Genomic DNA, 25,435 nt, shown 5'->3' on the forward strand with positions numbered 1-25,435 from the left:
TTTTTAGGAAATTGCATTTCGTGGAATTGATATAACACGACATATTTAGCTGCTGCTTGTTTGTGACTCCACAAAGTCCAAATTTAACAAAATCCCCATGTATAGATCTATGTTAATCTTTGATACATTTTCTTTAAAAAACTTCACCATTATAATCTCTTGTTTTTCTACTTTTATCAAAACCAACGTACCTCCTTGATGCAAAATTATGACAAGTTTATAGTCAAGATCAGGGAATTATTTTGCTTTAAAAATTTGAATAGCATAAAGGTCATAAGAGAGAAGCTCTCAGTGCTACGTAAAAATATGCTATACAAAAGACTTCATGCATAGCAGTCTTTCAAAAATGTGGAGCAATTTGCAATGCGATACCAGGAAAATTTGAAGATTAGTCATTTTTTTAGGAAATTGCGTTTCATGGAATTGATATAACACAACATATCTAGCAGCTGCTATTTTGTAACTTCACAAAGTCCAAATTTAAAAAATCCCCATGTATCTAATGTATGTTAATCTTTGATACATTTTCTTAAAAAAAAACTTCACCAATATAATCTCTCATTTTTCTACTTTTATTAAAACCAACTTATCGTTTGTGAGAGCTTTCTCTTAACCTTGCAGCAAACAACATCAAACACAGATGTTTAAATCAGTTTGTGCGAAATGTGTTTTTAAGCATGCTGTTCAAGATGAAAATTTATTATTCATGAATTTTATGAGTCAGACACTAAAACTTCTCACTTCAGTTAAATTCAATGTATTATCACAGTTGCTGCATACATGTACAGTATATGAAAACAAACTCAAATCCCTGCAAAATTAACAATTCTTGATTGTCAGAGCTGAACTGTGATAATTTATACAGGTATGTGTCGGCTAAAATGGTGGCTCATATTTCTTAAATAAATGTGAGAAATGTACGTTTGACATGTTTGAGTGTGTAAATGCAAACTTGACATTTGAATCTACGTGTAGTGTGTTTGTATTAAACCCCAAGTAATACCATGTTTGTGTGCTCTCAGACTGTACTATGTTTTTATAATGCAGTAAACTTCATTCAGGCAAAGTGGCGGAGTCTGAAATTGTGGGCTGTTACTTCCTGGTTGTGGTGTGACGACACAACGCGCTGAGTGAAAATAAATTCTGTGGAAAACTCGACTCTTTCTGCTCATACATGTATCTCTGAAGTCATTGATTCACACTACAGTTTAATTTTGATGTACTTGTACGTCAATTGTACATACAAATAGGCCCACATACAGAAGTATATTTATATTCACCATAAACACCAATATTTTCATAATTTGGAGAAAGGTTGGGATTGGATTTATAAGCTACGAGTAGGCCTACACTTGTACACATACAGTGTACAGTATGTCCATTGAATTACAATGGGTCTGTTGCTATGTCAGTGTGAACCTTAGGTTGAAATGTTCACACATGTTTATATGAAAAAACTTTTTGTTTTTGTTTGTTATGTATAAAAATGTATGTAAAAATACATGCACTTTCATGCTGACAGGACATGTATGTAGTTGTCAAATCTTGGTTGCATTGTATTATTTGAGGAGAGAAGGGAAATGAGGAAATAGATTGTAGTTTATTCTATGTACATGTTCATTGTACAGGTACAAGTGCATGTACATGTACATGCTCGGAGCATTGATTAGTTTAGTTTTTGAGCGTTGATTAATGAATTGAAGATTAGTGAAGTCATTATGAACACAGCTTCAGGTGAAACTTCCTATAAACCAGGGACAGCGTCAGGAATACAGTCAGACTGCTAAAACCAGACTGGTATAGATCTATAGAGCAAATGGATAGCATTCATCCAAAATTATTTAGTGGCTTAAGTTCTCTCCCTGCAAGATCTTGTGAATAGAAAGATCTTTTTTCTCGTAGAAAAACATTTTACCAGTTATCCTCAAATTGTATTCAATCTCAATGCACCATTGGAAAGAGATCAAATGATTTTTTTTTATAATTGTCCATTCTTTGTTTTATAATTGATTTGAGAAATGGTTAAATTCCAAGCATGAAACAATGTTTGAAATTAAAAACAGAAGTCTCTTCTACCTTTTCAGTTGCTACATGTACATGTAATTGTCAAAAACTACTTATTCCCGTTACATTTTTATCAAGCTTAAGATTTTTACTCTCTCACTGTGTCATTTTTAATACAGATATAATCAGGTGGATTTGTTGACTGTTTGAACAATCAAGAGTGCAGTATTTTTGTTTTCAAGCTGTTGAATGTGTGTTTGCAGATGAATACTCATATCTTGATTCAATTGACCCAGAGCTTTTAAAATAAACATAGATCTTTAGATCTCATCATTTAGTGGAAATATTATTTGGGCTCAAACAAAAAGTAAAACTTCAGTGTAAAAAATAGGTGAATATCATATTTTTTGTATGTTTTGGATCCAAAATTTCAATGACATTCGGGTATGAAATGATTCTTGCCATTTGCACAGGCCCCATACCTGTCACATGATGTTCAGATTTCAACCAGCAGCAATGATCTGATTAAAAGTGGTGTTTTGAGCTGTAATACGCTACTCATTAAGAATGCAGAACCTGTGCAATGATACAATTATTAAGAGAGTTGTTTTGATCCACCCCAGCTCATTAAGTATGCACAATTCTGTCTTGGTCATGCATTTGATTGGGTTGGATGGGAAAAAGGGCCGGGAGATCTGCCTGCTGACTTGGTATTTTGATTTTGGGCAAGGGCATCGATGTGAAGATGTTAATTTTTGTTTTCACAATTGAATACATTTAAAGTTCTCTTTCATCCTTCTTGTCTTTTTTTTGTTTTATTTCATGTGGGGGTAGCGACTCCCCCCATACCCACAAGCACTACTGTATACCCATTAACAACAAAGCTCTGTTTTAATTACTGAGAATGCAAACCTCTTTTGTGTCAAGCAATGATTAATAACTTTCATACTGTAGCTGATGCATTAATATTATCAACAAGTTACATTTTCACTCTAGGTATGCTTTCAAATAAAGGAGTATAAGAAATTGAAATAAAAAGAGAGAAATGTTTGCTTTTTCAATGCCACAAAAGTTAATAGCAAAATGAGATTCAATGAAATATCATTGGAGATAACTCCCCACTCCCCCCCCCCAATCAGTTATATCGGGAGGAGAGACTTGCGGATCACAGTAGGTGCTTTGAATCCCCGTTAAATTACGAGAACTTTTTAAGGCTAAAAAATACCCGTTAATTATTCCTGCATTCACACTGCCCCGAAACACATCCTTCGGGATAAGTTCCCGAAGTTACGAGCATGCGCAGTGTGGTCTGATAAGCAGGCAAGGCGGGAGATTCAAAATCACTTGCCCAGCAGCCACCCACGCCGCCGTGCCCAACGACACGCTGGGATAAAAGTTCCCGTAATTTGCTTTCACATCGCCAAAATACCTGCGACCTTGGAAAAATCCCCACGAAAGTTCTCGTAATTTCGCCAAGTACCTACTATTTAGCAGGTATTTTCTTTCGGGGAAATTACGCGTAGTTTGCTTTCACATTACCAAAATACCTGGTATTTTCTGATCGGGGTAAATTTCCCGATCAGAGAATACCTGGAACTGGCGTACTTCGAGGCGGTCTGAAACCACCTAGTGATTCAGTTTGCTTTTCGCCTCCCAGGCACAAGTGACGCCAAACAAATAAGCGATTCCAGTTTGGTCCACAAGCATGATGTAGTCTACATGTAAGAGGCTGTTCTCACTACGTTCCTAAAACTAGTTTACTGGAAACTAGTATAGTGGAAACTAGTTTAACGCGTAGTGAGAACGGTCAAAGCGGTCTTGGAAGCGATCTTCCAAACCAGTTTGGAAAACCACCTCGCGATGTAGTTTTCAAGATCGCTTTGCCTCGTTAAACTGGTTTTACCGTAAGTGAGGACACAACCGTTCTTCGGGAAGCGATCTTCGCACATTTTGAGCGCGCTACTCCACACAACAGGTGTAGAATGCCTATGCTTCGGTTTTGAATTTCGCGTCTCACCCCACTGAGAGCGTTTCCATAGCAACAAGAGCGCTTTATGTGAAGTGATTTTGAAAGCCACTTTTGTGTGATCAAGTGAGAACGCTAGCAAAGCGATCTTCCAAAGTGGTTTCCTGAATCGGTTTCAAGTAAACTAGTTTTGGAAAGCGTAATGAGAACGGCCTCTAATTCTCAGATGTCTACCACCATTGGGGCTGAATCTACCTGGTATACTATCAGTTTGTTCCAATTCTCAAGTGGTCCAAACATCACATGCTATAATTGCTAAAATTTGTCATTCAATCTATTGCCATGATGGGTTACTAGTAATATGTACTCTTTCTCCTACATGTATTTATATTATTTTGCACTTGGACAATAGAAAATTTGGTTCATACAATTCAATATGATTATGCAGGCTAAGTGGTATGGATAACAAAGCATTGTGCAGTGTACTGTACATGTATGTACCTGTATAGCATTAAATTCTGGAAATTTAAGATAAAATGGTAAATGGGCTAATAATTGGCGGTTAGACCAAATGGTTAGTCAACAAACTGGATGTATCCAGACTCCAGAGCCCTGGGAACATTTTTTTTAATGGGGGAGCTGGTGAAAATTTGAAGAAAAAAAAAGGTTTTCAATACAAAATCGTAATTTTGGGGGCAAAAAAATTTTAGAAGCAAAAAAAAAACAACGCTCACCAGGGCCATGGATGTGTCTAGAAAAATTGAATATACACCAAATGATAATTTACCACTGTATGAGGTATATTTTCATTTGTCTAATTGTGTCACAAAGGCAACCACATACATTGTCAGGGTCAATTGCTGTTGATACTGCGACACCATGGAGGTGCTTAAGTAGTCTTCAGGTACAGACCCTGATTGAAACTTTGATCAACAAGTGGGTTTTTGCACAAGATTAGTGCATATAAGACTTAGCTGTTTCAAGTCATTGTAGGCTGTGTATTCAGACCTTATAAACTCGAGTTTGCACAGCAGACTACATGTAGGACCCAAATAGGCCAGTACTACTTGTACATATATATAATGTTTGATTGGTGTCTACTGTCTAGCAACTACATGTACATTCACATTTGTTTTGGTACCAGTACTGTACATGTCATTAGATGAATATCTACTTTCAGAAATGAATACGGAACTCTTTTTAATAGTCTTTTATGAATGGAGGAAGATGTTCCAGCATATTGGCCCTCATTGCACAGAGTTTATTTATGAATTATTCTTCTACACTCATAGAGCTTTGTGAAAGAGGTAAAGAAATTCCAAGTACCATAAGTTACTTTCTAGAACCAGTAATCCATTGAGATTTTCCTTTTTACTTATTTTTACATTTTTGTCAGCTAGATGAAAGATCTATGGTGCAATTGGTGCATAGGAGCACAAGCTTTTCAAAACCATGATAACAGCAATTACCCCCTTTAAATGTGGAGTTCTCATACCATTTTCTCTCTATTTTCTCCTCTCTTTCCCTCCCAGGAGCTATGGATGAAAGCCAAGTCAGAACCTCTCTTCAACCTACTCCTTGACCTAAACTATTACATCTTCCAGTGCATCAACTATTCAGCGGAACAGGAGGACCTCTTGGATGAAAAGCGACGCCTCTGCGATATCAAGCCATTTTGGAGTACCTTGAGAGTTGTCAGGAGGGCGGGTGATGTTGAGGATAGGGTCCTTAACTCACAGATTGGCCTGTGTATTGGAAAAAGTAAGTTTATGATGTAGGATCGTGTTTTCATATTGCCATACACAGGTGGGGGGGGGGGCACGGCAGCTGTTGTCCCCAATAAACTTTTAAAACTGACATTTTCTTACTGAAAATTTTCACAAAATTCACCAAAAGTTGCCCCCATGACAAGGTAATTTTCCTCATTTTCTTTGTAGTTTCTAACTAAATCAAAATACTATCAAGGCAAAATATAAATTAGGAATAAAAATAATACCCATGTTGCCAATTTGGAGATCAAATGAATTAGCCTTGTCTCGATGCAGGTCTCCATGAATAGAACTGGATGGGAAACAACATCCTTTTATGAATTTCTGGTCACTTCATTTACATGAACAATAAAGAAAAATATTGCAGCCCTTCATGTACTCTTCGTGTACCCATCACACACCTAAGGGGATTTGGAGACTGTGCCTTTTCTTATATTGCTCCACGCCTTTGGAATTCCCTTCCTTCTTCACTTTGTGAAATTGACAGCATAGAACTCTCTAAACCGTCTCTCAAAACTCACTTATATCAGCAGATGTGAAGTGATTAACTTTATTGGATGAGCCTGCGCCTAGGAATGTTCTTAACAGATATGTGGTGCAATATAAATGCTGTGCATCATCATCATCATCAGCCCTAAAAATACCTTTGTTGCCAATTTCGAGATCAAATCCTTGCTCATTGCAGGTCTTCATGAATACGACCTGATGAAGAACCAGGAGGTCCATGACTTCCGATCCAACATGAAGAGGATGTGTATGTCGGTGCAGAAGGCCCACATGAAGTGGTCTTGGGACAGAAAAGCCACTTACCTGTTCCCTCCGCAGGTGGACCTGTCCGCACCCAACGACCTTCCAGAGAGCATCCTCATTGATATGAGGTTCTTCTCAAGTTGGGTGAGTTTATCCAGGGGTTCTTATTTTCGTGGTGTAACAGTAGGTGGTCCTGTTTTCAGATAGCCCTATACAGGGGCAGATCCAGCATTTTCAAAAGCGAGGCACATTTTCCAGATGAAAATTTGACATGAAAAAAAAAGGGTGCTACCTGAAATTAACGGTCATTTCATCCGCGGAAAATTTGACAAGCAAAAAAAAAAGCTCCTCACCCCTTTAAAAAGGGTGGGGACACTTGGATAAAAAGAGTAGGTACATTACAAATTTTGATTATGGCTCTCTCTCAAAAAAAAGGTAGAAAGATTGCACAGGACAGGTTGCAAAGAAGCTACACTGGTATAGGGATCGATATGGAAATTGGAAAGAACAGTCAGATATTTTGGACATGTGAGAAGGCATCAGAAAACAATGTAAAAGAAAAATGTAGTGGGCTAAAACTGCAGGAAGAGTGTACCAGGATGACCAAAGATAGTGATGCGTGGTAGTCGGGAATCTTCTTTGCTGGTTGGGTCAGACCATGGTAGCTGTAACATTACCTTTTCCTCCTTTCCATCTCCAGTCCACCACGTCAGTCCTGCAGGTGAAGAGCATGGAGAAACCTGAAGACTTGGTAGAGAAGGCACAGAAGAAGATGTCTATGTACCAACAAAACACCGAGGCTGAGGAATACGTCCTCAAAATCCGCAGCTGTGAAGACTTCCTTCTCGGTGGACATCCTCTCTCGAAATACAAGGTACGACAAGAAGTTGATTTGAGATTTTCTTTGAAAACGTACATGCTTGAACTCATTAGCTCCAGGGGCCAGTTTCATAAAGGACTTGCAACTGTTGTAACTTTGCCATAATGGCAACTAACATGGTAACATGGCTCAGCAGCCAATCAGAATCAAGGTTACCATGGTACTAGCAGCATGATAGGAATGTGGAAGATCTTTTATGATCTTCCACTTTCTTATCATGCTGCTAGACTAATAACTTGAAAGCAGATTGAGCATGGAAACTTTGTTTTTCTTTTTGCCATTGCAATAACTTTGATCAAATGATCAGGATCTCATTATTCTTTATTCTTACTTAAACCAGAGACCCTCGTTCTCTTGAGGCTGTTAGAATTGAGTCACATTCTTATGGAACCCTTATGACAGAATATAATCAATTAAAAACCATATTGATCAACTCTTGAGATCATTACCACTGTTCTAGAAACGTGATCTGTTAGCGTTACAATTAATCACATTCTTGTCTATCCATTGCAACTGCTTCACATCCCTTGTCTCCCTCTGCACAGTACATCCGGAAAGCCATTCGTAAAGGCCAGAAGCCGGAGCTCATCCTCATTCACAAGTCTGAGCTGAAGGTCGAGGATCGCTTCAAGGACCCGATGTTCAACGTCCTGGCACAGAAGGAGGAGCAGGCCCCGCCCCTTCCTTCCAAGATGGGTCGTTTCGTCAGCTGGGATATTGATGAGAGGGTCCGGGTTACATTCCACTTAGCAAAGAATGTCAACGTTGTTGAGAAATCAGGGGTAGGTAATGTTTGTGATTTTTATTGACTTAACTGTGATAAGCTACTGAAATCCCTGCATCTGATTGGCTCAGAGCTGGTCTGGGCCATCAAACTACACTATCTTATCTGACCCATTTCAGTTAAAGTCAAGTCGATTGGTGTGTTAGCATATCATTAACTTGATCATTATCATTTTGTGTGGAGAAAAAAAAATTGGTTTCTTATCAGTTCATTATCAATTCAATTATTTTTTAACAAGATACTCAAGTTATATCAGTCTAAAAAAGGAAACTGGAAAAGGCAACATACCTATGATGCCTACTGCATAATGCATTTTATTACAACTTCCATTTCTTAAAAAAAATCACAAAATTTTAATAATGATTTTTCATCTAGGAAGGAAATGAGAGGGATAGTACTCAAGTGGAGGTGTCCTGACGTGACTCTTAAACCAAGGGTCAAGATTCGAATCCCACCCGGTGCTAATGTCCTATGGCAAGGCACTTATCCACGTTTGTCACTCTCCACCCAGGTGTTAAATGGGTATACCCGGTGAGATGTGAAAGCCAATGTGATTAGATTAGCATGTGTGCACCGATAAACGGTTGCCTAGCCAGGATATTCCCCAGGGAGTGGAGATGGTGCTCTTTATGTGTGGACCAGTGATGGATCCTATGACTGGGGTAATACACGTAATAATTACAATGTAAAGCACTTAAAAACCAAAGTATGAAGCACTACATGCATGTAACTATTATTGTTAAAGGATAGTGCTCAAAGTGCGTGTCTAAAAATTATCTTTGAACTTGTAATGTGAAACAGGTACGCCTCAAGGCTGGTGTGTTTCACGGTGACGAGGAGCTCTGTCCGTTCTTCACGTCCAAGGAGGTTGAGGGTCCTGATCCCAGGTGGGGGGAGACCTACGAGGCGGAAATCGACGTCAGCAACCTACCTCGTATGGCTAAGCTCTGTGTCATGGTCTACACGCTAGGCAACAAGAAGATCGTCAAGACGACCTCAGGTGCTCAACTTGACCAAGGGAAACAGAGGAGAAGAAACCCAAGGAAGGTTAGTTTGGGAGGGTTTGGTAGCCCAAGATGGTGGGGTATCAATGGAAAGGGGGGGGGGGGGAGATGGCGTAAAGCAAACTGCCTTTCATGGCTAAGCTCTGTGTCATGGTCTACACGCTTGGCAACAAGAAGATCGATCGTCAAGACCACCTCAGGTGCTCAACTTGACCAAGGGAAACAGGAGAAGGAGTCCAAGGAATGTTAGTTGCAAGCCATAGGAGAGGTAGTTCAAGACAGTTAGGGGTAGAGGGGGCATACAACAGGAAGAAGCCTTCAAAACTTATAATCTGATAAACAACCAAAGAACCTATTAATGTAAAGAAAGTAGAAAAGGTCCGATTTCAGGACATTCCACCGTCGTAGATGATTGGAGCGGGGCACAACTCAGTTCTTGCCACTTTCATAGCTTATTGAGAGACCAAATTTAACACTTGCTCAGTGTGCCGGGATTGCATCATTTTTGTTTTAATGGGGCATTTTTAGAAAAACAGTTATTTGTACAAGCAACCCCCATTCTTCTCTGTTACTAACCTTATGAATTGTACAAGCCATGATATTATGAGAGCATTTCAATTATCACATGAACTGGAAAACAGAAATATGTCCCATGTTCAGACATTCATTCAAGAAGTGCCCTACGTTCATACTTTATATTTACCTTCACCTTCTTCCATCATACGTTTCCCACTGTAGGATCTAGTACCGATCGCATGGGTGAACCTGACCTTCTTTGACTACCGGTCCCAACTTCGGACCGGCCCCGTGAAGCTCTTCATGTGGCCGGCCTCGGACGACATCGACCTGAACCCGTTGGGGCCGTGCGAATCCAACCCCAGCAGAGACGACACAACATGCATCGAGCTTTCCTTTGAGCAGTACAGGCAGGGTAGTGTCTCCTATCCCACGTTTGACAAGGTTATAGAGAGGGCAGCAGACATCGCGAGGAGTGATGACAATCCGTTTGAGACCCCTTCGGTAAGTGTACCACTAGCTACAATGTACTACACTCTTTCTTCGTGGAAGCGTCGTGGTGTAGCGGTTCTGACACTCGCCTTGTAATCAGAGGGTCGTGTGTTCGAATCCCACCATGGCCTAGCGTCCTTTGGCAAGGCGTTAATCCACACTTTGCCACTCTCCACCCAGGTGTTAAATGGGTACCTGGTAGGATGTGAAAGCCTATATGTAGTATGCCTAGCAATTGAGTCTTGGAACTCTTGTTAGAATGCTCCCCAGGGAGTGGAGAAGGTGCATACATTGTATGCGGGCATGCAAGGATCCGATGACCGGGGTAATAATATGTCTGTAAAGCGCTTAGAGACGTCGTTCCGATGTATTAAGCGCTATATAAATGCGGAATATTATTATTATTATTAATGTGTACTTCAATCTTTTTCTGTGTTGTCTGATATCTGTTTTTTATGAATTTTTACAAGCATAGAAGAAGGTGAACATTTCAGGATGTAATGATATCTTAATTAGTTCCTGTGTGATGCAATCATTAAATTTGTAAGACAAAATATAACAAAAGGAGGATGCTGAATATCCTGAAATGGGAAAATTTTCACAAAAAATGTACGGATGAAAAAGATGTAATGGTAACTAAACTTTTGTAAGATTGAAATGCTAGATGATAGTTGTATTGTAATTGTATACCCTTTGCCAAATTTTTAGACTGGCTTTCAATCTTTCGTCCTTGTTTGTGAAACAACCTCCTGAATATGAAGCAAACTGAGCCATCATACCAACAATTTTATGTAACTGATTTATTATTTATTATGAATGAAATTTGTAGTATAGAGGTAGTAATCATTGCAAGCTTTAAGACTATTTTCATAATTTTTAAAAAGAATATGAAGGAAAAAATGAAAAAAATGTTCCACTGCAAGTGATTGCTCTTTCTGTGCCCTCACAGTTAGACCATAGTAAAATAAGTAACAGCTGAAACTTTCTGCTGAGAATTTGGGTGTAGTCCCGCACATGCTTATCAATGTGCAGTCCTTGTAACCTTTAGAAAAATCAGTCAATTTGTTAATTACTCTGATGGCTGCATTGCTTTTCAGGAAACCCCAGTTCTCAGGTGCATAACAGACAGGCTATGGTAATCACTTTGAGTCAAAGTCACAGCCAAAACTTATTATCTTTTCTTTCTCCAGGAACAAGCCTTGGATGAGTTGCGTCAGATCGTCGAGAAGGATCCCTTAGAGCCCCTGAGCGAGCAGGAAAGGGAAGACCTGTGGCTTGCCAGGCAGGACTGCAGGGACCAGCTACCCCATGCCCTTCCTAGACTACTCAGATGCGTGCATTGGAATCATAGGGATGAAGTAGCACAGGTACGCAACGGGGGGGGGGGGAAGGGGGATAGAACTGAATATATAAGATGGGGGAAGTCGGATTAAAAGTAGGAAAGATGTGGGTGTTTTTTTTCTTGAACCTTTCATGTCTGGTCTGAAAATACATCTCTTTCAAAATTAAATGGATGAGTTAATTTTTCAAGATTTTCATTACTTTTCCTTGATTTAATTTTGATGCCATGCAAATCTTTAATAGTTAGGTGTTTATTTTTAAAGGGCCATTTAAGTGCCATATGAATACATTATAATTAGTTGTAGTATCATAATTGTTGTTCTGTTATTGGTGTTAACATTATTTTCAATCGGCCATAACTTTATTAATTCTTGTCCGACTTCTTTCAATCTTTCGCCGTTCTTTTTTTTTTCTCTTTTCACACTTGTAAGTGTTGAATTCCCCTTGAGTTTATTTTAAAAACATACAAAGGAAGGTATAGAACCAACTGGCATTTATTACCATTATATTACCATTAATTTAATTGTATTATTTTCATGTAGATGCAAGCTTTGCTGCAGATTTGGCCTCAGTTGAAGCCAGAAGAAGCCATGGAACTCTTAGACTATCGCTATCCTGACGTATCCGTTCGGCAGTTTGCAGTCAAGTGCCTTCAACAACTCACGTGAGTATAAAAAATATAAATTGACCTTCAAATTTACCAGCATCGTTTGCCCGTTTTCTAAAGCTGTCTGTAAGTTACGAATGACTATATGGACGACTGGTGACCCTTTTTTGTGCTACATTATATATCTCTATAGGTGACTTAGCACCTAACATCATGTTCCAGTGTAAAGAATGGCTTTATGAAACACTTATCTGGTATATGACAGGACACAATTAAAACTGGTTTGTGGCAGGTCAAATGCTGAGAAAGCATGAATGCTTGTAAGCAAGCAACCAGAAGACTGACGGCTTAAAATCCTCTCTGAGGGACCTGGTAATGAGGATGGATGCCTTACCAGAGGGAACTAGTTCACCAAGTGGGAATCAAACCTTGGTCAGATGGGAGATGGAAGATAAGGAAAGTAGTTTCGATGAGGACAAGGACTTTGTAGACTGGTTACTGAAGTACATGCCTCGATGGGAAATTTTATTTACAGCAGGTTTTTCCATTTCATCACTGTCAACTTTTTATTTCTTCTCATTCCCACAGAGATGAGCAACTCTCTCAGTATCTTCTGCAGCTGGTACAAGCCTTGAAGTACGAGACCCATTTAGATTGCGCCCTCGGCAAGTTTCTGTTAGACAGGGCCCTCTCGAACCAGAGGATAGGCCATTTTCTTTTCTGGCATCTCAGGTAAAATTACTACACCCTCTTCTTCATTCAAGTGTTACCATGATGTTAGTGTCAGTTTCTTGGTTATGTCTTGTAAAGAAATGTCATTGATCGCATCAAGCACAACAATTGAATGCCAACAACATATAACATGACTTCTCATTTAAGATTATAATAATAATAGGCATTTATATAGCGCCATCTATCTAGAAATATTCTAGTCCGAGGCTCGTTGTTATTATTATTACCCCGGCTTCGAGCTGCCTTTCAGCGCTCATGCATTCAAGGAATTAATCCTGCCGGGTACCCATTCACCTCACCTGGGTGGAGTGCAGCACGATGTGGATAAATTTCTTGCTGAAGGAAATTACGTCATGGCTTGGATCCCCCCTCCCCTACACAGAATAGACATATGATATAAAGAGACATTTCTTTTCTTTTCATATATTTAGGGCTGAGATGCATCAATCTGCTGTGTGCACTAGGTTTGGGCTGATGCTAGAGGCTTACTGTAGAGGCAGCATGGCTCATATAAAAACACTTAGCAAACAGGTAAGTAATACAACCATCACAACATGTTCTGAAATACCTATGGTCTTAAAGGACAAGTCCACCCCAACAAAAACTTGATTTGAATAAAAAGAGAAAAATTCAACAAGCATAGCACTGAAAATGTCATCAAAATCGGATGTAAAATAAGAAAGTTATGGCATTTTAAAGTTTCGCTTATTTTCAACAAAAAAGTTATATGAATGAGCCAGTTACATCCAAATGAGAGAGTTGATGACATCACTCACTCACTATTTCTTTTGTATTTTATTAGATGAAATATGAAATGTTTTGATTTTCTCGTCATTGTCATGTGAAATGAAGTTTCATTCCTCCCTGAACACGTGGAATTCCATTATTTTAACATTTTGTGCTTCAGGCAAGGAGGTCCTAATCGTCAAATTCGTAAAAATTGAAATATTGTATAATTCAAACAATAAAAAAACAAAAGAAATAGTGAGTGAGTGACATCATCGACTCTCTCATTTGGATGTAACTGGCTCGTTCATATAACTCTTTTGTTGAAAATAAGCAAAACTTTGAAATGTCATAACTTTCTTATTTTACATCCGATTTTGATGAAATTTTCAGCATTGTGCTTGTTTGATTTTTCTCTATTGATTCAAATCAACATTTTTCTGAGGTGGACTTGACCTTTAAAAACCACCTTTGTGAATTCAGGCCTTTATGTCTAAGTTATCAGTCATAATGCTGACTTTGTGGAAGACAGAAAGTACTCTCAAGTCTTTTTATATCAGCATGGGAATTCAAACTCACAATCTTAAGTCCAATGTTCTAACAACTGGACACAAACATTGATTCCAAGGAGGTTTCCATTAGATGGCAAAGTTACCACTGAAGTAACTTTTACGCTAATGTTTCCTGCAATTATCTTATTAGGATACTGATTGGAACTAATTCCCAGTTGAAGCCAGTTACGACTTCACACAAGCTGTATCGTGAGAGATTTTTAAAGTTTCTTTGAAAAATCATAAAAATAAATTATTCAAAGTATTCAGGATATTACCTTAATTTTATTTTTGTGAACGACTACATAACAGTGGTATTGCTTCGGAGAATCAGATCAAATTGAGTAAAAATTAAAGACAGATTTTATTCTTATCTTATTGAACTTTGCTGTATTTTAGGTGGAATCGCTAAACAAGATGAAGAATCTGAACGAGCTCATCAAATCAAAGCAGGCAAAACAACAAGATAAAGGAGAGATTAGAGACATGATGAAGAAAGTCCTCCAACAAGACTCCTACGCCGATACGCTCTCAAATTTTGTCTCGCCGCTGTCTCCTGCAAATAAACTCAGGTGTCTTCGGTATGAAATTGATTGATTTTTCTTGAAGGGCACAACCGCCCTGTCATCATTATGTTTCTTTAGCAGCATGAGAAATACATACCAATTAAAGTTTGACGTTATCTGCTTAGTTGGCGATAGCTCAGTCGGTAGAGCGGGGGATTCGTATTCCGGTGACCCGGGTTCAATTCCTACTTGGTGCGCTAGTGCCCTTTGGTAAGGCATTAATCCTCATTACCAGGTCCTTCAGAGAGGACCTTAAGCCATCGGTCCTCTGGTTGCTTGCTCACAAGCATTCATGCTTTCTTAGCAATCAGGTAAAAGATTCCCACCAACCAAAACCAATCAGTATACATAAAAGAATTGTGATTTATTTTTGTAATGTTAACCACAAGCTGCTAGTCCATCTATTTAGTCGTATGAATTCCATTAACTGCAATCTATTCTAAAATTTTGAATTTGTTCACCTGTGCATCAAAATGTGAAATCAGGAAAGTTTTATCTTACATCTATTTTAGAACAAGTCTAGCATGAAATACAGTGGCTATTCAAGTGTTTATTTGTTTGTTACCAACACTTAAGACTCAGTCTATTCATTGTTTATTTTAGCCATGTCTGATTAAGTTTTGACAAAAAAAGTTTTCTTCTTCTTCTTGAAAATTAGGATTTAACATCAATCATGGGTCATTTTCATTCTAAGTCAGATAATAAAAGTAGCAATTCTCGTACTACTGAACAACAAAATTCTCCTCATTAAAACTATGATAATTAGATTTTTTATATATTTAAAATTTGTATAAATTTGGAATTGTGATTCAGCATTCCTTCTTCTCTTTAGAGTCAAATCATTCTATTGGTCATATTAACTCTACACAAAATTTTATGATACATGTACTATATATCTTCATGAAGCTGATTTTGATATGGGTTGCTTCCGTATTGATGTGCCTTCTTTCTTTGTTTTGCATCTCAGACTAAACAAGTGCAAGTTCATGTCATCCAAGATGAGACCGCTATGGTTGGTGTTTGAGAATGACGATCCAATCGGAGACGATGTCTTCCTTCTCTTCAAGAACGGCGACGGTAAGAGCTCTTTGGTTGGGTCATTCAAATTTCCCCTTTATGTTGGTGGTACCTGATAAATGAGAGAAACTGTTTACTTCTCATCCATGATCCCGAAGGTTGATTAGGGGTGTGTTTATGCTTCCATTGCGAGGACAAAATCAGCGATTTCAAACGTTGATTCAGAACGCCGATCGTAAACGTGGTTCTGGGAGTGCTGTTTATGCTTAACTTTTCAGAGCAAATCATGATCTCAAGCTGGCTTCGCATCGTAAAGCGAGGTCAAATTGGGCGCGCCTTTTTTCGAAAGTTTTTTTTTACGATTGTTGTTATTATGTGCAGATAACATGGAGCAATACGACTGTATTTGCCCGCGGATTTTCATCTCACCGGAAGCATGTGCCAAATGACGTCATTTAAACACGTTTACGATCGTGGTTCTGTTTATACTTCCTCAGAAAGCCTGATTCTGGTCAAACGACGTTTACAAACGCAACTTTTGGTGAGTTTACAATCGGTGTTTTGAAACAGCGTTTAAATGAAAGTAAGCATGGACGCAAGCGTGTTTTGGACTAATCACGTTTGGAAACGCTGATTCTGGCCTGAAAAGTGGAAGCATAAACACGGCCTAAGACATTAATCTTGGGCATCGGAGCTGAGTAATCGAGCCTACCCGATTCTTGTCACCAGAGTCGAGGAGTCGACCCCCATTCTTTCAAGGCTCATGACTCCAGCCTGAGGGATCCACTCTACAAGAGAACCGATTCTGTTTTATAACAACACATAAATGCCCTGTTGAAGGGAATTCCAGACTTAGTTTACAATTGCAGGCTGAAATCATTGTATGGAAATCTAATACACAAGATAGTTTAATGTGCAGTTGTGCCAGACCAAGGCTCTCTAGACCTTTTAGTGTCATGTAGGGGCTGTGCATGCAGACTATTCCAAAAAGAACATGTTAGGCTTCTTATCTACCGACCACATAATTGCCCCTCGAGATCACTTTCAAGATTTCTAGAACAAACAGGAAACCCAAAAGTTTGGTTTGAAGAAGATTAAGAGAGAGGAGTATAGAAAGAGGGAGAGAGAGAGAGAGAGAGGGGATAACTTGCTAGTGTACACAGTTGCTCCATTCACTTTATGGACATGAAATGAGCTCTGCATGTATCTCGTAATTCACTAGTGTGTTAAGTGATGGTGGAGTCGACTCCTCTCGGAACCGAAGCCTTAGGTCAGAGCCGGAGTCGGTTCTGGGAAAAGTGGGAATCGCCCAAGCCTATAATACATCAAATTCCATAGGCATTTAAGGAAGATTGACCCATTGTGTCCTGGAACTGGGCGATACTTGTACAGAGCCTTTCGCAATCTCAGAATTCAGGAGTCAAGAAGGGGTTAATGAATAACACAACACTTGTCCTGCAGTGTCTCCCAATGCTAAAACAAATCTTTGAATGTTAGCTTTTATGTCAAGCCTTTACTTGTTACTTCCATGTCTCTTTGTCTAAATTTCTTTTTTTTTATTCATTTACTCAATGTGACACTAATGTGGCCTTGCGAGAAATTTGCAATCAATTGCAAGTCAGATTTAGGTTCGAAATTCAATCACAAATCTGTTGATTAATTACGAATTTCCAAGCGATTGCAGGTCTGCTTCCTTGTGAGTGCTTCATAGCGCTGTTCGTAAAGTTACACACAACTTTACGTACGACTGATACATGTTCTTATGTTGAATTAATGACATAGGGATGTGTCATTTAGCACAAGAAGGGGTCACCAGTCGTGCTTTAAGTCAATCGTGTCTTACAAACAGCTTTATGAAACACCCACTAGTATCAGCAAAAGTAAATTGATTTGCTTTAGTTCAAATTGATCTCTCACTTAAAGATTGATCTCTCACTTACAGTACTTGCAGCAAACACCGATTTCATGAGAAAGTCTGTAAAACCAGGCTTAATTGTCAGTATATCATCGAGGATCTAGATCTGGTACAGATACATAAACTGAACTTTGTGAAATCTTGAAATCTACGCTGAAAAATATTCACATTGAAGATCACCAACACAGATAGGTGCATGTGGGACAGTGTATTATTATTGCTTTGAATGTCGGCCCGACGCTTGACCTGAAATCCTGTGCTTATTAGCTAATTTCTCAGCAATTACAAAATCTCTTCCAGAATCCTTTGGCACATATTTTCTATTTATACAGACACTTTGGTGGTCATTTCATTGGATTTTGTACGAACTTATTTTGATATTGTTACCGCAACTGGCATTTACCTTTAAATTTGAAACTGAAATTCTCAATCGGTTGCAAATAGTTTCTTGCAACCTCCCCTCCCCATTTGCTCTTAAAGCATTTTATTCATTCAGGTTTTGATTTTTTTAACATCTTTATTTTCTAGATCTTAGACAGGACATGTTGACTCTCCAGGTCATGCAGATTATGGACAACATCTGGCAGGAAGAAGGATTAGACCTGAGGTACGTTTTTATTTTGAAACTTTAAAACCCAAAAACTTTATAGTCTACTCCTTGGTAGTGTTTCATGGAGTTTCATGTCAGTGATTTTCACTGACAATTAGCTCTCAGCCAATTAGATGCATGCAATTTAGTAGCTTATAGCATTGGTCTGTTAAAATTACTTAGGATTTATTTCATGGAATGATCCCTTGGTGTTGTCACTCTGTTTTAGAATAGGTGACCCGGATCATTCATAATCCCAGGATTCAACCTGTATTTATTTAACAGTGTTGTACACATAACTCCACAACCGTAAATCGCTTTTCAACCAAACTTGGATGGTAGATGGACTTAGGGGACCTGTATCTAATGCTTCAGTCAAAGGTCACATGGTAAGGTCAAAAGTCATTTTCAGGTCAATGTTAAAGTTTACATGCAAGACTATCTTATGACACCTAACTCCGCAACCATAGGTCACTTTTCAACCAAACTTGGATGGTAGATGGGCTTAGGGGAACCTGCATATTATGCCACAATCGGAGGTCACATGAAAAGGTCAAAGGTCATTTTTAGGTAACTATTAAAGTTTACATGCAAGACTCTTATGACAAGTTTTATTGCATCCCAGTCATTTCACAATGAAGTTTTGATACAATTCTGTTGCATGCCCTTGCAAATCACGATATTTCTGGTTATTTTCATAAGTGGGCGAGACAAAAAATTGTGTTTGCCTTGTTTATATTTCAAGACCATAATATTTGTCTTATTCTACTCCAGTTTTGCCCATAAAAGATAACTTCATCCATCATTCCTCAGATTTGAAATTGTGCCCTTCTTTTTCACCACAAATATTTAGATTTTCCTGATCAAACCCGTCACTTTTCTCTCTTTCAGGATAATCCCTTATCGTACGCTCGCTACCGGGCCCAAAGTTGGCCTAATCGAGGTGGTGACCAACGCCGACACCATCGCTAACATCCAAAAGCAGCACGGATCGGTCAACGTGCTGACCGCTGCATTCCAGAAGACGGCTCTCTTTGAATGGATCAAGAAACACAGTCCAACAGAAGAGAAGTAAGATATAAAACAAATAATGCATGTCATGGAGGGCATTAGTAAGAATTATATGCCAAGGTTTCCTTTGGAACAGTCCTGATACGATTGGTCTGGGCCAACTCTAATTAAAAGTGAATCTCAAGTAGATGCAGCAAACAATGACTTCATGTAAAAGTCTTTAAAATCGGGTCAATTATCACCATATCATTGTATATCTAAATCTAGTATGCTTACTATAAACCCAACATTTTGTTGTCCTGAAATCTGAGCTAATAAGTTCTGATAACACTGATAAGCACACTTACTATTATTGCTTGGAAAAAGATGAACTCTTGGATTTTGCTACTTGCCAGTAATTAGAATCATGAGGCACATGAGGACTTGTGTGGTAATTTCATTTTGGTGCAACTCTTTTTTCAGGCACATGTTTTTTTTTTAATCCATTCAATAATATGTGTGGTCATTTCATTTGATTCTGGTCAAAGTCATTTTGAGATCATTTCCATACCTGTCATTTACATTAAAGTGCACATTATTCTTCCCTTCAAATTCATTCTTTGATTTATTGTGACCGGTCTGCTCTTTTCTCCTTCTGCAGGCTTAATAAAGCAATAGAAGACTTCACCTTGTCCTGTGCAGGCTACTGTGTCGCAACCTATGTCTTGGGCATCGGTGATCGACACAATGATAACATCATGGTGAAAGAATCAGGCCAGGTTAGCACATCCAGATGAACACAGTACTGTTGACCAAATTCTGATGTCCAGTTTAACCTAGGCTATGGTCTAAGCCCGTGCTAAAATAGAACCTCTGGTGTTAGAAACTAAATGTTATGATAAGCTATCCATAGTTATACTGCAGCTTTAGACTGAAGTTTTAAATGAGACCCTAGTTCAGAGTACATACCAGTGTTGTCATTGATAATTTTTTAGCACCTGCCGATGGTAGGTGGTCATGAGAGGCATTGTCTGTTTCTGGGGCTGGTATCCACTTGGTGTCCTACTAGCAGATTGTCAAATTTTCAGATCTTTCTAACATCTTTGTAACTAAACCACTAAACCGTCTTGGTCTGCTATCAGTTTGTACTGACCGCACAGAAACTTTGTTAGTGCGAACAATGCGCCAACAGAGGCTCTGCTACAACCAGTGGGTTACAACCTTTAATATGGCAGCGATGCCTAATGTTACAACAAAGCACTACTTACACATTGAAATAAACGTTTTGACTTCACAGTTCAAAAGATGTGACCGGGCTTACTGTTAGCGCCGCGTTAGGCTAACAATGCTTTTGTGCGGCCGGCATTGGTCCAATTACTGTTTGGGTTTTGTCCAAGCATCATTTACTCTAATAATCACTTGGTATTTTTCACTTTGCCAAATGAAAGATTGGCTCATAAATAGTCTATCTAACCATATAGCTCAAGGGTTTAGACCTAGTGGATATTAGATGATATGAGTATAGCCTTGCTGGGTATTAGACAAAGTTTGCATGGCGGTAACGATGATAATGACAATGGCAATGATAGTGATAATGTCGATGATAAAATTGATAATGATGTTGATAATGATAATGGGTGATAGTGATGATGATGTTGATGACAACATTGATGGTAATGCTGATAATGATCATGACAATACCAACAAGGATGATAATACTGCAGATGATGAAAGCAATTGCACAAATAATTGTAATAATTGTGACAAAGTAATAATTAATAATAACCATGGAATCGTTGTGGTGTAGTGGTTCTGACTCTCGCCTTGAAATCAGAGGGTTGTGTGTTCGAATCCCACCATGGCCTAACGTCCTTTCGGCAAGGCGTTTATCCACACTTTGCCACTCTCCACCCAGGTGTTAAATGGGTACCCGGTAGGATATGAAAGCCTGTATGTAGTATGCCTAGCAATTAAGTCTTGGAACTCTTGTTGGAATGCTCCCCTGGGAGTGGAGAAGGTGCATGCATTGTATGCGGGCATGCAAGGATCCGATGACCGGGGTAATATGTCTGTAAAGCGCTTAGAGACATCGTTCCGATGTATTAAGTGCTATATAAATGCGGAATATCATTATTATTAATTGAGACAATAATTAACAATGTTGCTTGTTTGTCATTCCAGCTCTTCCACATTGACTTTGGTCATTTCCTTGGGAACTATAAGAGGAAGTTTGGTGTCAAGAGGGAAAGGGTTCCTTTCGTCCTGACCCATGACTTTGTCCATGTCATCACCAGAGGCAAAGGGGCCAGCACGACAACAGAGTTCGACAGGTAAGTCCCCATAGATTTACAGTTATTGCCTACCTACCAAGCTTTCCTACACTGTTAAAAAAAACCTGATTTTACAGAAAAAGGAAAGAAGATTTTGCCAAACGCAATAACTGAATCATTCTGTAAATTCATAAAACATGAATTTTTCTGCAATTTAACAGAACAGTTCTGTTTAAAAAGGGGAAAAGGGTGTTTTATTAAAGGAAATTTGTAAGGTTCCATACACTAAATACCAATTTCCTGTAATATTACGCAATCTGATGTAGATTACAGGTGTTCTCGAGACTCTGCTGCAGGAACTTCTTTTATTTTAAGGATATTATTTCTAACAGTGTATTGATTAATGCTGCAGACATATCTCCCATACAGTGTCTGCACGGTGAGTAAAAAACTGCCATTTTATTGATTTCTATGCAAACCACATACAGGAAGCTGGTACAAAAATTATAGAAACGGCCATTTTCAAGTCGCAATACGACCATCGTAGGCGAAATTTGACCGCACCATCAGTAGGAACATTGCTATTTGGGGAAAAGTCAATCAGTCTATCTTGTTTAAAGCCTGTTTTCCCTCCACTTTACTCTTTTCATTGCACCCCCCTTCTTCAGCCCAACCCGCCTACTAAAAAAAATGCCATTTAAACTGTGTTAGTATTTTGGTTACTTTTTGCTGTAGTATTGAATAGGAAATTTAGAATTTCATTTTTATGGATTTTTTAGTTAATTCCTATTTCTTGGCTGTCCGGATTGGCAGTATGTTAAACACCAAATGTCAAAGGAATGCCTTGTGAGACATTCAAATGCTAGGCACACTCTGTTTTTGTTCTAAAAACTCATCATTTCAGTACTCGAAAATGTTTCCAATATATCAAGTTTGATATTACCTTCATGAAATTTTCATGTTATGTTTTTCTCTTTTTTTTTGCTAAATCATGATTATTTCTTTTGTTGTAATGATGTTCAGTGTATCAATACTGATGCTTTAAATTTCCTTGATAATTGAATGAATATCATCTTGGACTGTCTCACATGTTTCCCTCAGCTTCCGGCGGTGCTGTGAGGAGGCATTCATGATTCTCCGTCGCCGTGGCAACCTTCTAATCAACCTTTTTGCTATGATGCTCTCAAGCGGAATCCCAGAATTGTCGGATGAGACCATCAAGTACCTGCGGGACGTCCTGGTCCTGGACCGCAGCGAGGACGATGCCCTGCGCTTCTTCCAGGGCAAGTTTAACGAAGCCCTCAAGAACTCTTGGAAGACTAGTTTTGATTGGATGATGCATCATATAGCCAATCGTGATTGAGACAATCGATGACATCATCAAAAAGACACTGTTACATTCAGCCATAAGGATTAGAAGTAAGATCACCTTTACAGTGTTGCATTGCAATTGAGACGATGACCTATAACTAGAACATTGTTACGCTTCAGACTTCAAAATCATCTGTCGGGATTATACGGTGTTGCGATGGACATAATGACATCACTAAAGCAGTGTTACGCTTCAGACTTCAGCTGATTGGAGTTAGACCAAAAAAAAATCACTTCTAAAGTGTTGCGATGTAGACAATGACATCACTAAAGACAGCTTTTTGTGTTTCAGACATATGCATGTACATCAGCAATACAAATCACATATACGGTATTGTGATGGAGACTTGTACATCACTGATATGCTGTCAAGGTTGAGACAATCATATCACAAATATGCTGTCACTGTTTGATATGTCAATTACAGCACACACCCCATGATGCCGTAGCAGGTGTACCTGAGGCATAAAGACGGTGGTTCATGACTGCGGCAAATGGCTGTGTTTATGCTATAAAAACTGTAGAATACAAGTGTGCAATGAAGGCAGCAGTAATACCGCAGAACACATTGCATAGCCAGTCACTACATACTTATTATTGATATATGAATGGGTTATTTTAGAGACTTTGCTCTGAAGGATTATGGGAAATTGACGATGTGAGAGAGTGAATGATTGGCGAAATTTTGCTTGAATATCGTGCTCTGAAATTTTATTCACATGACACATCATAAGATTGAAGCTTATAGCTTAGGCTATAATTCTGAATAATAATAATGAGAATGACTTGACTTAAGGCAGCTGTTTTTTCTTAGGCATGTCTACCCTTTGCAATCTATTGGGGTGTTCAAGAAATTGCAATCAATTTTAAGTCAATTTTGGGTCCAAATATCAACCATCAATCTGGCAATCAGTTGCAAAATCGCACTTCATTACTTTTTTTGCAATAAGACGTTCATGTATTAAAGCACTAAGTAAACAACAAGAAGTAAAATCAATTTGGTCAAGTTACAAATTGATGTATGTTAATTGTAAGCTAGGATTTGGACTTTGCGGCTGATTACAGATATTTCCTTGTGACACCCACTCAGATGCTTGTACAAGGGACACACCAGGCACCAAGTGTTATGAGAGAATGTGAATAATGACCATGAAGATTCATTTGATTTAGGAGAGAGATTTTTAATCAAGTGCATACAGAAAATGAGAAGTCTGTGAATTATGTCGAGCAAAGGGTATGATTTTAGTAATGTTATGCTTCGAGTCACATCATGATATATGTTTCACTGACTGGATAGAGTATATAGAAAGTAATGCTGGATGAAATGATATGTCTATTTACTTATTATTTGCAATATTAGTAGGTATGAATACTTTGACTAGTACAGATATTATAAAAACAACAAAAAAGTAATACCCCCTTCTCAAAATACCATCATTTTTCAACCCTTTGAACGCAATTTAACTGTCACTATATAACAAATTTTCCATCGACTGTTATTAGAGACACCGTAGGCAGTTAAGTAAACAAATTAAAGCAAAATGACCTGTCTGGAATCTTTCTACACTTACCGCCGAAAATTTAGTGAGTGTGAAAATCTAATTGATGTATTGGTGTATACTTTATTTATTTGTTGATCACCACCCACCCCATAAACCTTGCAACTTTTGAAAAGTGACATTTTCATCTTTATCATAAGCTTGATGTATCCGTACGATTTTCATTCAGAAGTGAGATGGTACGTGTAGTAAAACTTCTGCCAAATTATGTTGATAAATCTGTTAAAATCTGTGGTATTTTGATGAAGGGGAAGTTATTTTTTTGTTTGTTTTGTTTAAATCGGGTAAGTTCTCACATGCAATGACTACATGCCTTTTTAGGTCCATTTTCATAGAACTTGATTTGAATTATTAATGCAAAAATGCTACGACGATTTTGCAATCAGCCAATCAAATAACATGATTTTAATTACAAGAATTTTATTCATAAAATATGTTTGATGAAATAGGCCCTAAATTTGGTGTAAAGAAATAATTTGGTGGAGATTTAAATTCAATTCCATTTCATTCTATTGTCCACTGTATGGAAGTTCTTTTTGCTCACACTCTACAAGTATGCTTCATCAATTTATTGCTAATTCTATGAAGAAAGACGATACTTGATGATGAATTTGAAAGAGCAAAATTATGAAATTTTATTCAATTTAGAAATCTGATCAAAATAATTTGAATCTGTAACCTGCTAAGTAATGAAATCTCAATAATCTCACACTTTGCACTGTAAACTAAAGCGCTTTAGCCAATCGGCAAACACCTGTGACTCGTAATGTAATCCAAATATGAATCTAATATTGTTGTATACTCAAACATGAATCTAAACTTCAAAATTCTGTTTTTAGTAAAATATTAGAACACTTATAATGCAAACCAAACATGTCATGACATATCTACGAGAGCATTTTCTATTTTCTAAAGGTAGTTGTTCTTTCTTTGGTTTGTAGGTGAAAGCAAATAAAAAAGTCCATGGTATATATTGTTCCATATGTTACCAAGTATTATGGCTTGATGGACATCAACTATGTTTGATCTACTTGAC

At 38.2% G+C, this 25,435-nt stretch overlaps 1 protein-coding gene across 1 annotated transcript in view; it reads left to right on the forward strand.

Moving 5' to 3' along the window:
* LOC121427515 (phosphatidylinositol 4,5-bisphosphate 3-kinase catalytic subunit beta isoform-like) overlaps window positions 1-25,044 on the forward strand; it is a 37,912-nt gene extending 12,868 nt beyond the window's left edge. The window contains exons 3-19 of the mRNA XM_041623950.1: window positions 5,503-5,731; window positions 6,425-6,633; window positions 7,190-7,363; window positions 7,915-8,151; window positions 8,955-9,200; window positions 9,896-10,177; window positions 11,356-11,532; window positions 12,049-12,170; window positions 12,702-12,845; window positions 13,277-13,376; window positions 14,522-14,703; window positions 15,656-15,765; window positions 18,149-18,227; window positions 19,101-19,280; window positions 19,861-19,978; window positions 21,381-21,529; window positions 22,571-25,044. Of these exons, the coding sequence (XP_041479884.1) occupies window positions 5,503-5,731; window positions 6,425-6,633; window positions 7,190-7,363; window positions 7,915-8,151; window positions 8,955-9,200; window positions 9,896-10,177; window positions 11,356-11,532; window positions 12,049-12,170; window positions 12,702-12,845; window positions 13,277-13,376; window positions 14,522-14,703; window positions 15,656-15,765; window positions 18,149-18,227; window positions 19,101-19,280; window positions 19,861-19,978; window positions 21,381-21,529; window positions 22,571-22,832 (3,000 nt within the window). The 3' untranslated portion in view covers window positions 22,833-25,044. The remainder of the gene's footprint in view (window positions 1-5,502; window positions 5,732-6,424; window positions 6,634-7,189; window positions 7,364-7,914; window positions 8,152-8,954; window positions 9,201-9,895; window positions 10,178-11,355; window positions 11,533-12,048; window positions 12,171-12,701; window positions 12,846-13,276; window positions 13,377-14,521; window positions 14,704-15,655; window positions 15,766-18,148; window positions 18,228-19,100; window positions 19,281-19,860; window positions 19,979-21,380; window positions 21,530-22,570) is intronic.
* The last annotated feature ends 391 nt before the right edge of the window (window positions 25,045-25,435 follow it).

This window comes from Lytechinus variegatus, chromosome 14 (assembly GCF_018143015.1).
Source record: "Lytechinus variegatus isolate NC3 chromosome 14, Lvar_3.0, whole genome shotgun sequence".
NCBI lineage: Eukaryota > Metazoa > Echinodermata > Echinoidea > Temnopleuroida > Toxopneustidae > Lytechinus > Lytechinus variegatus.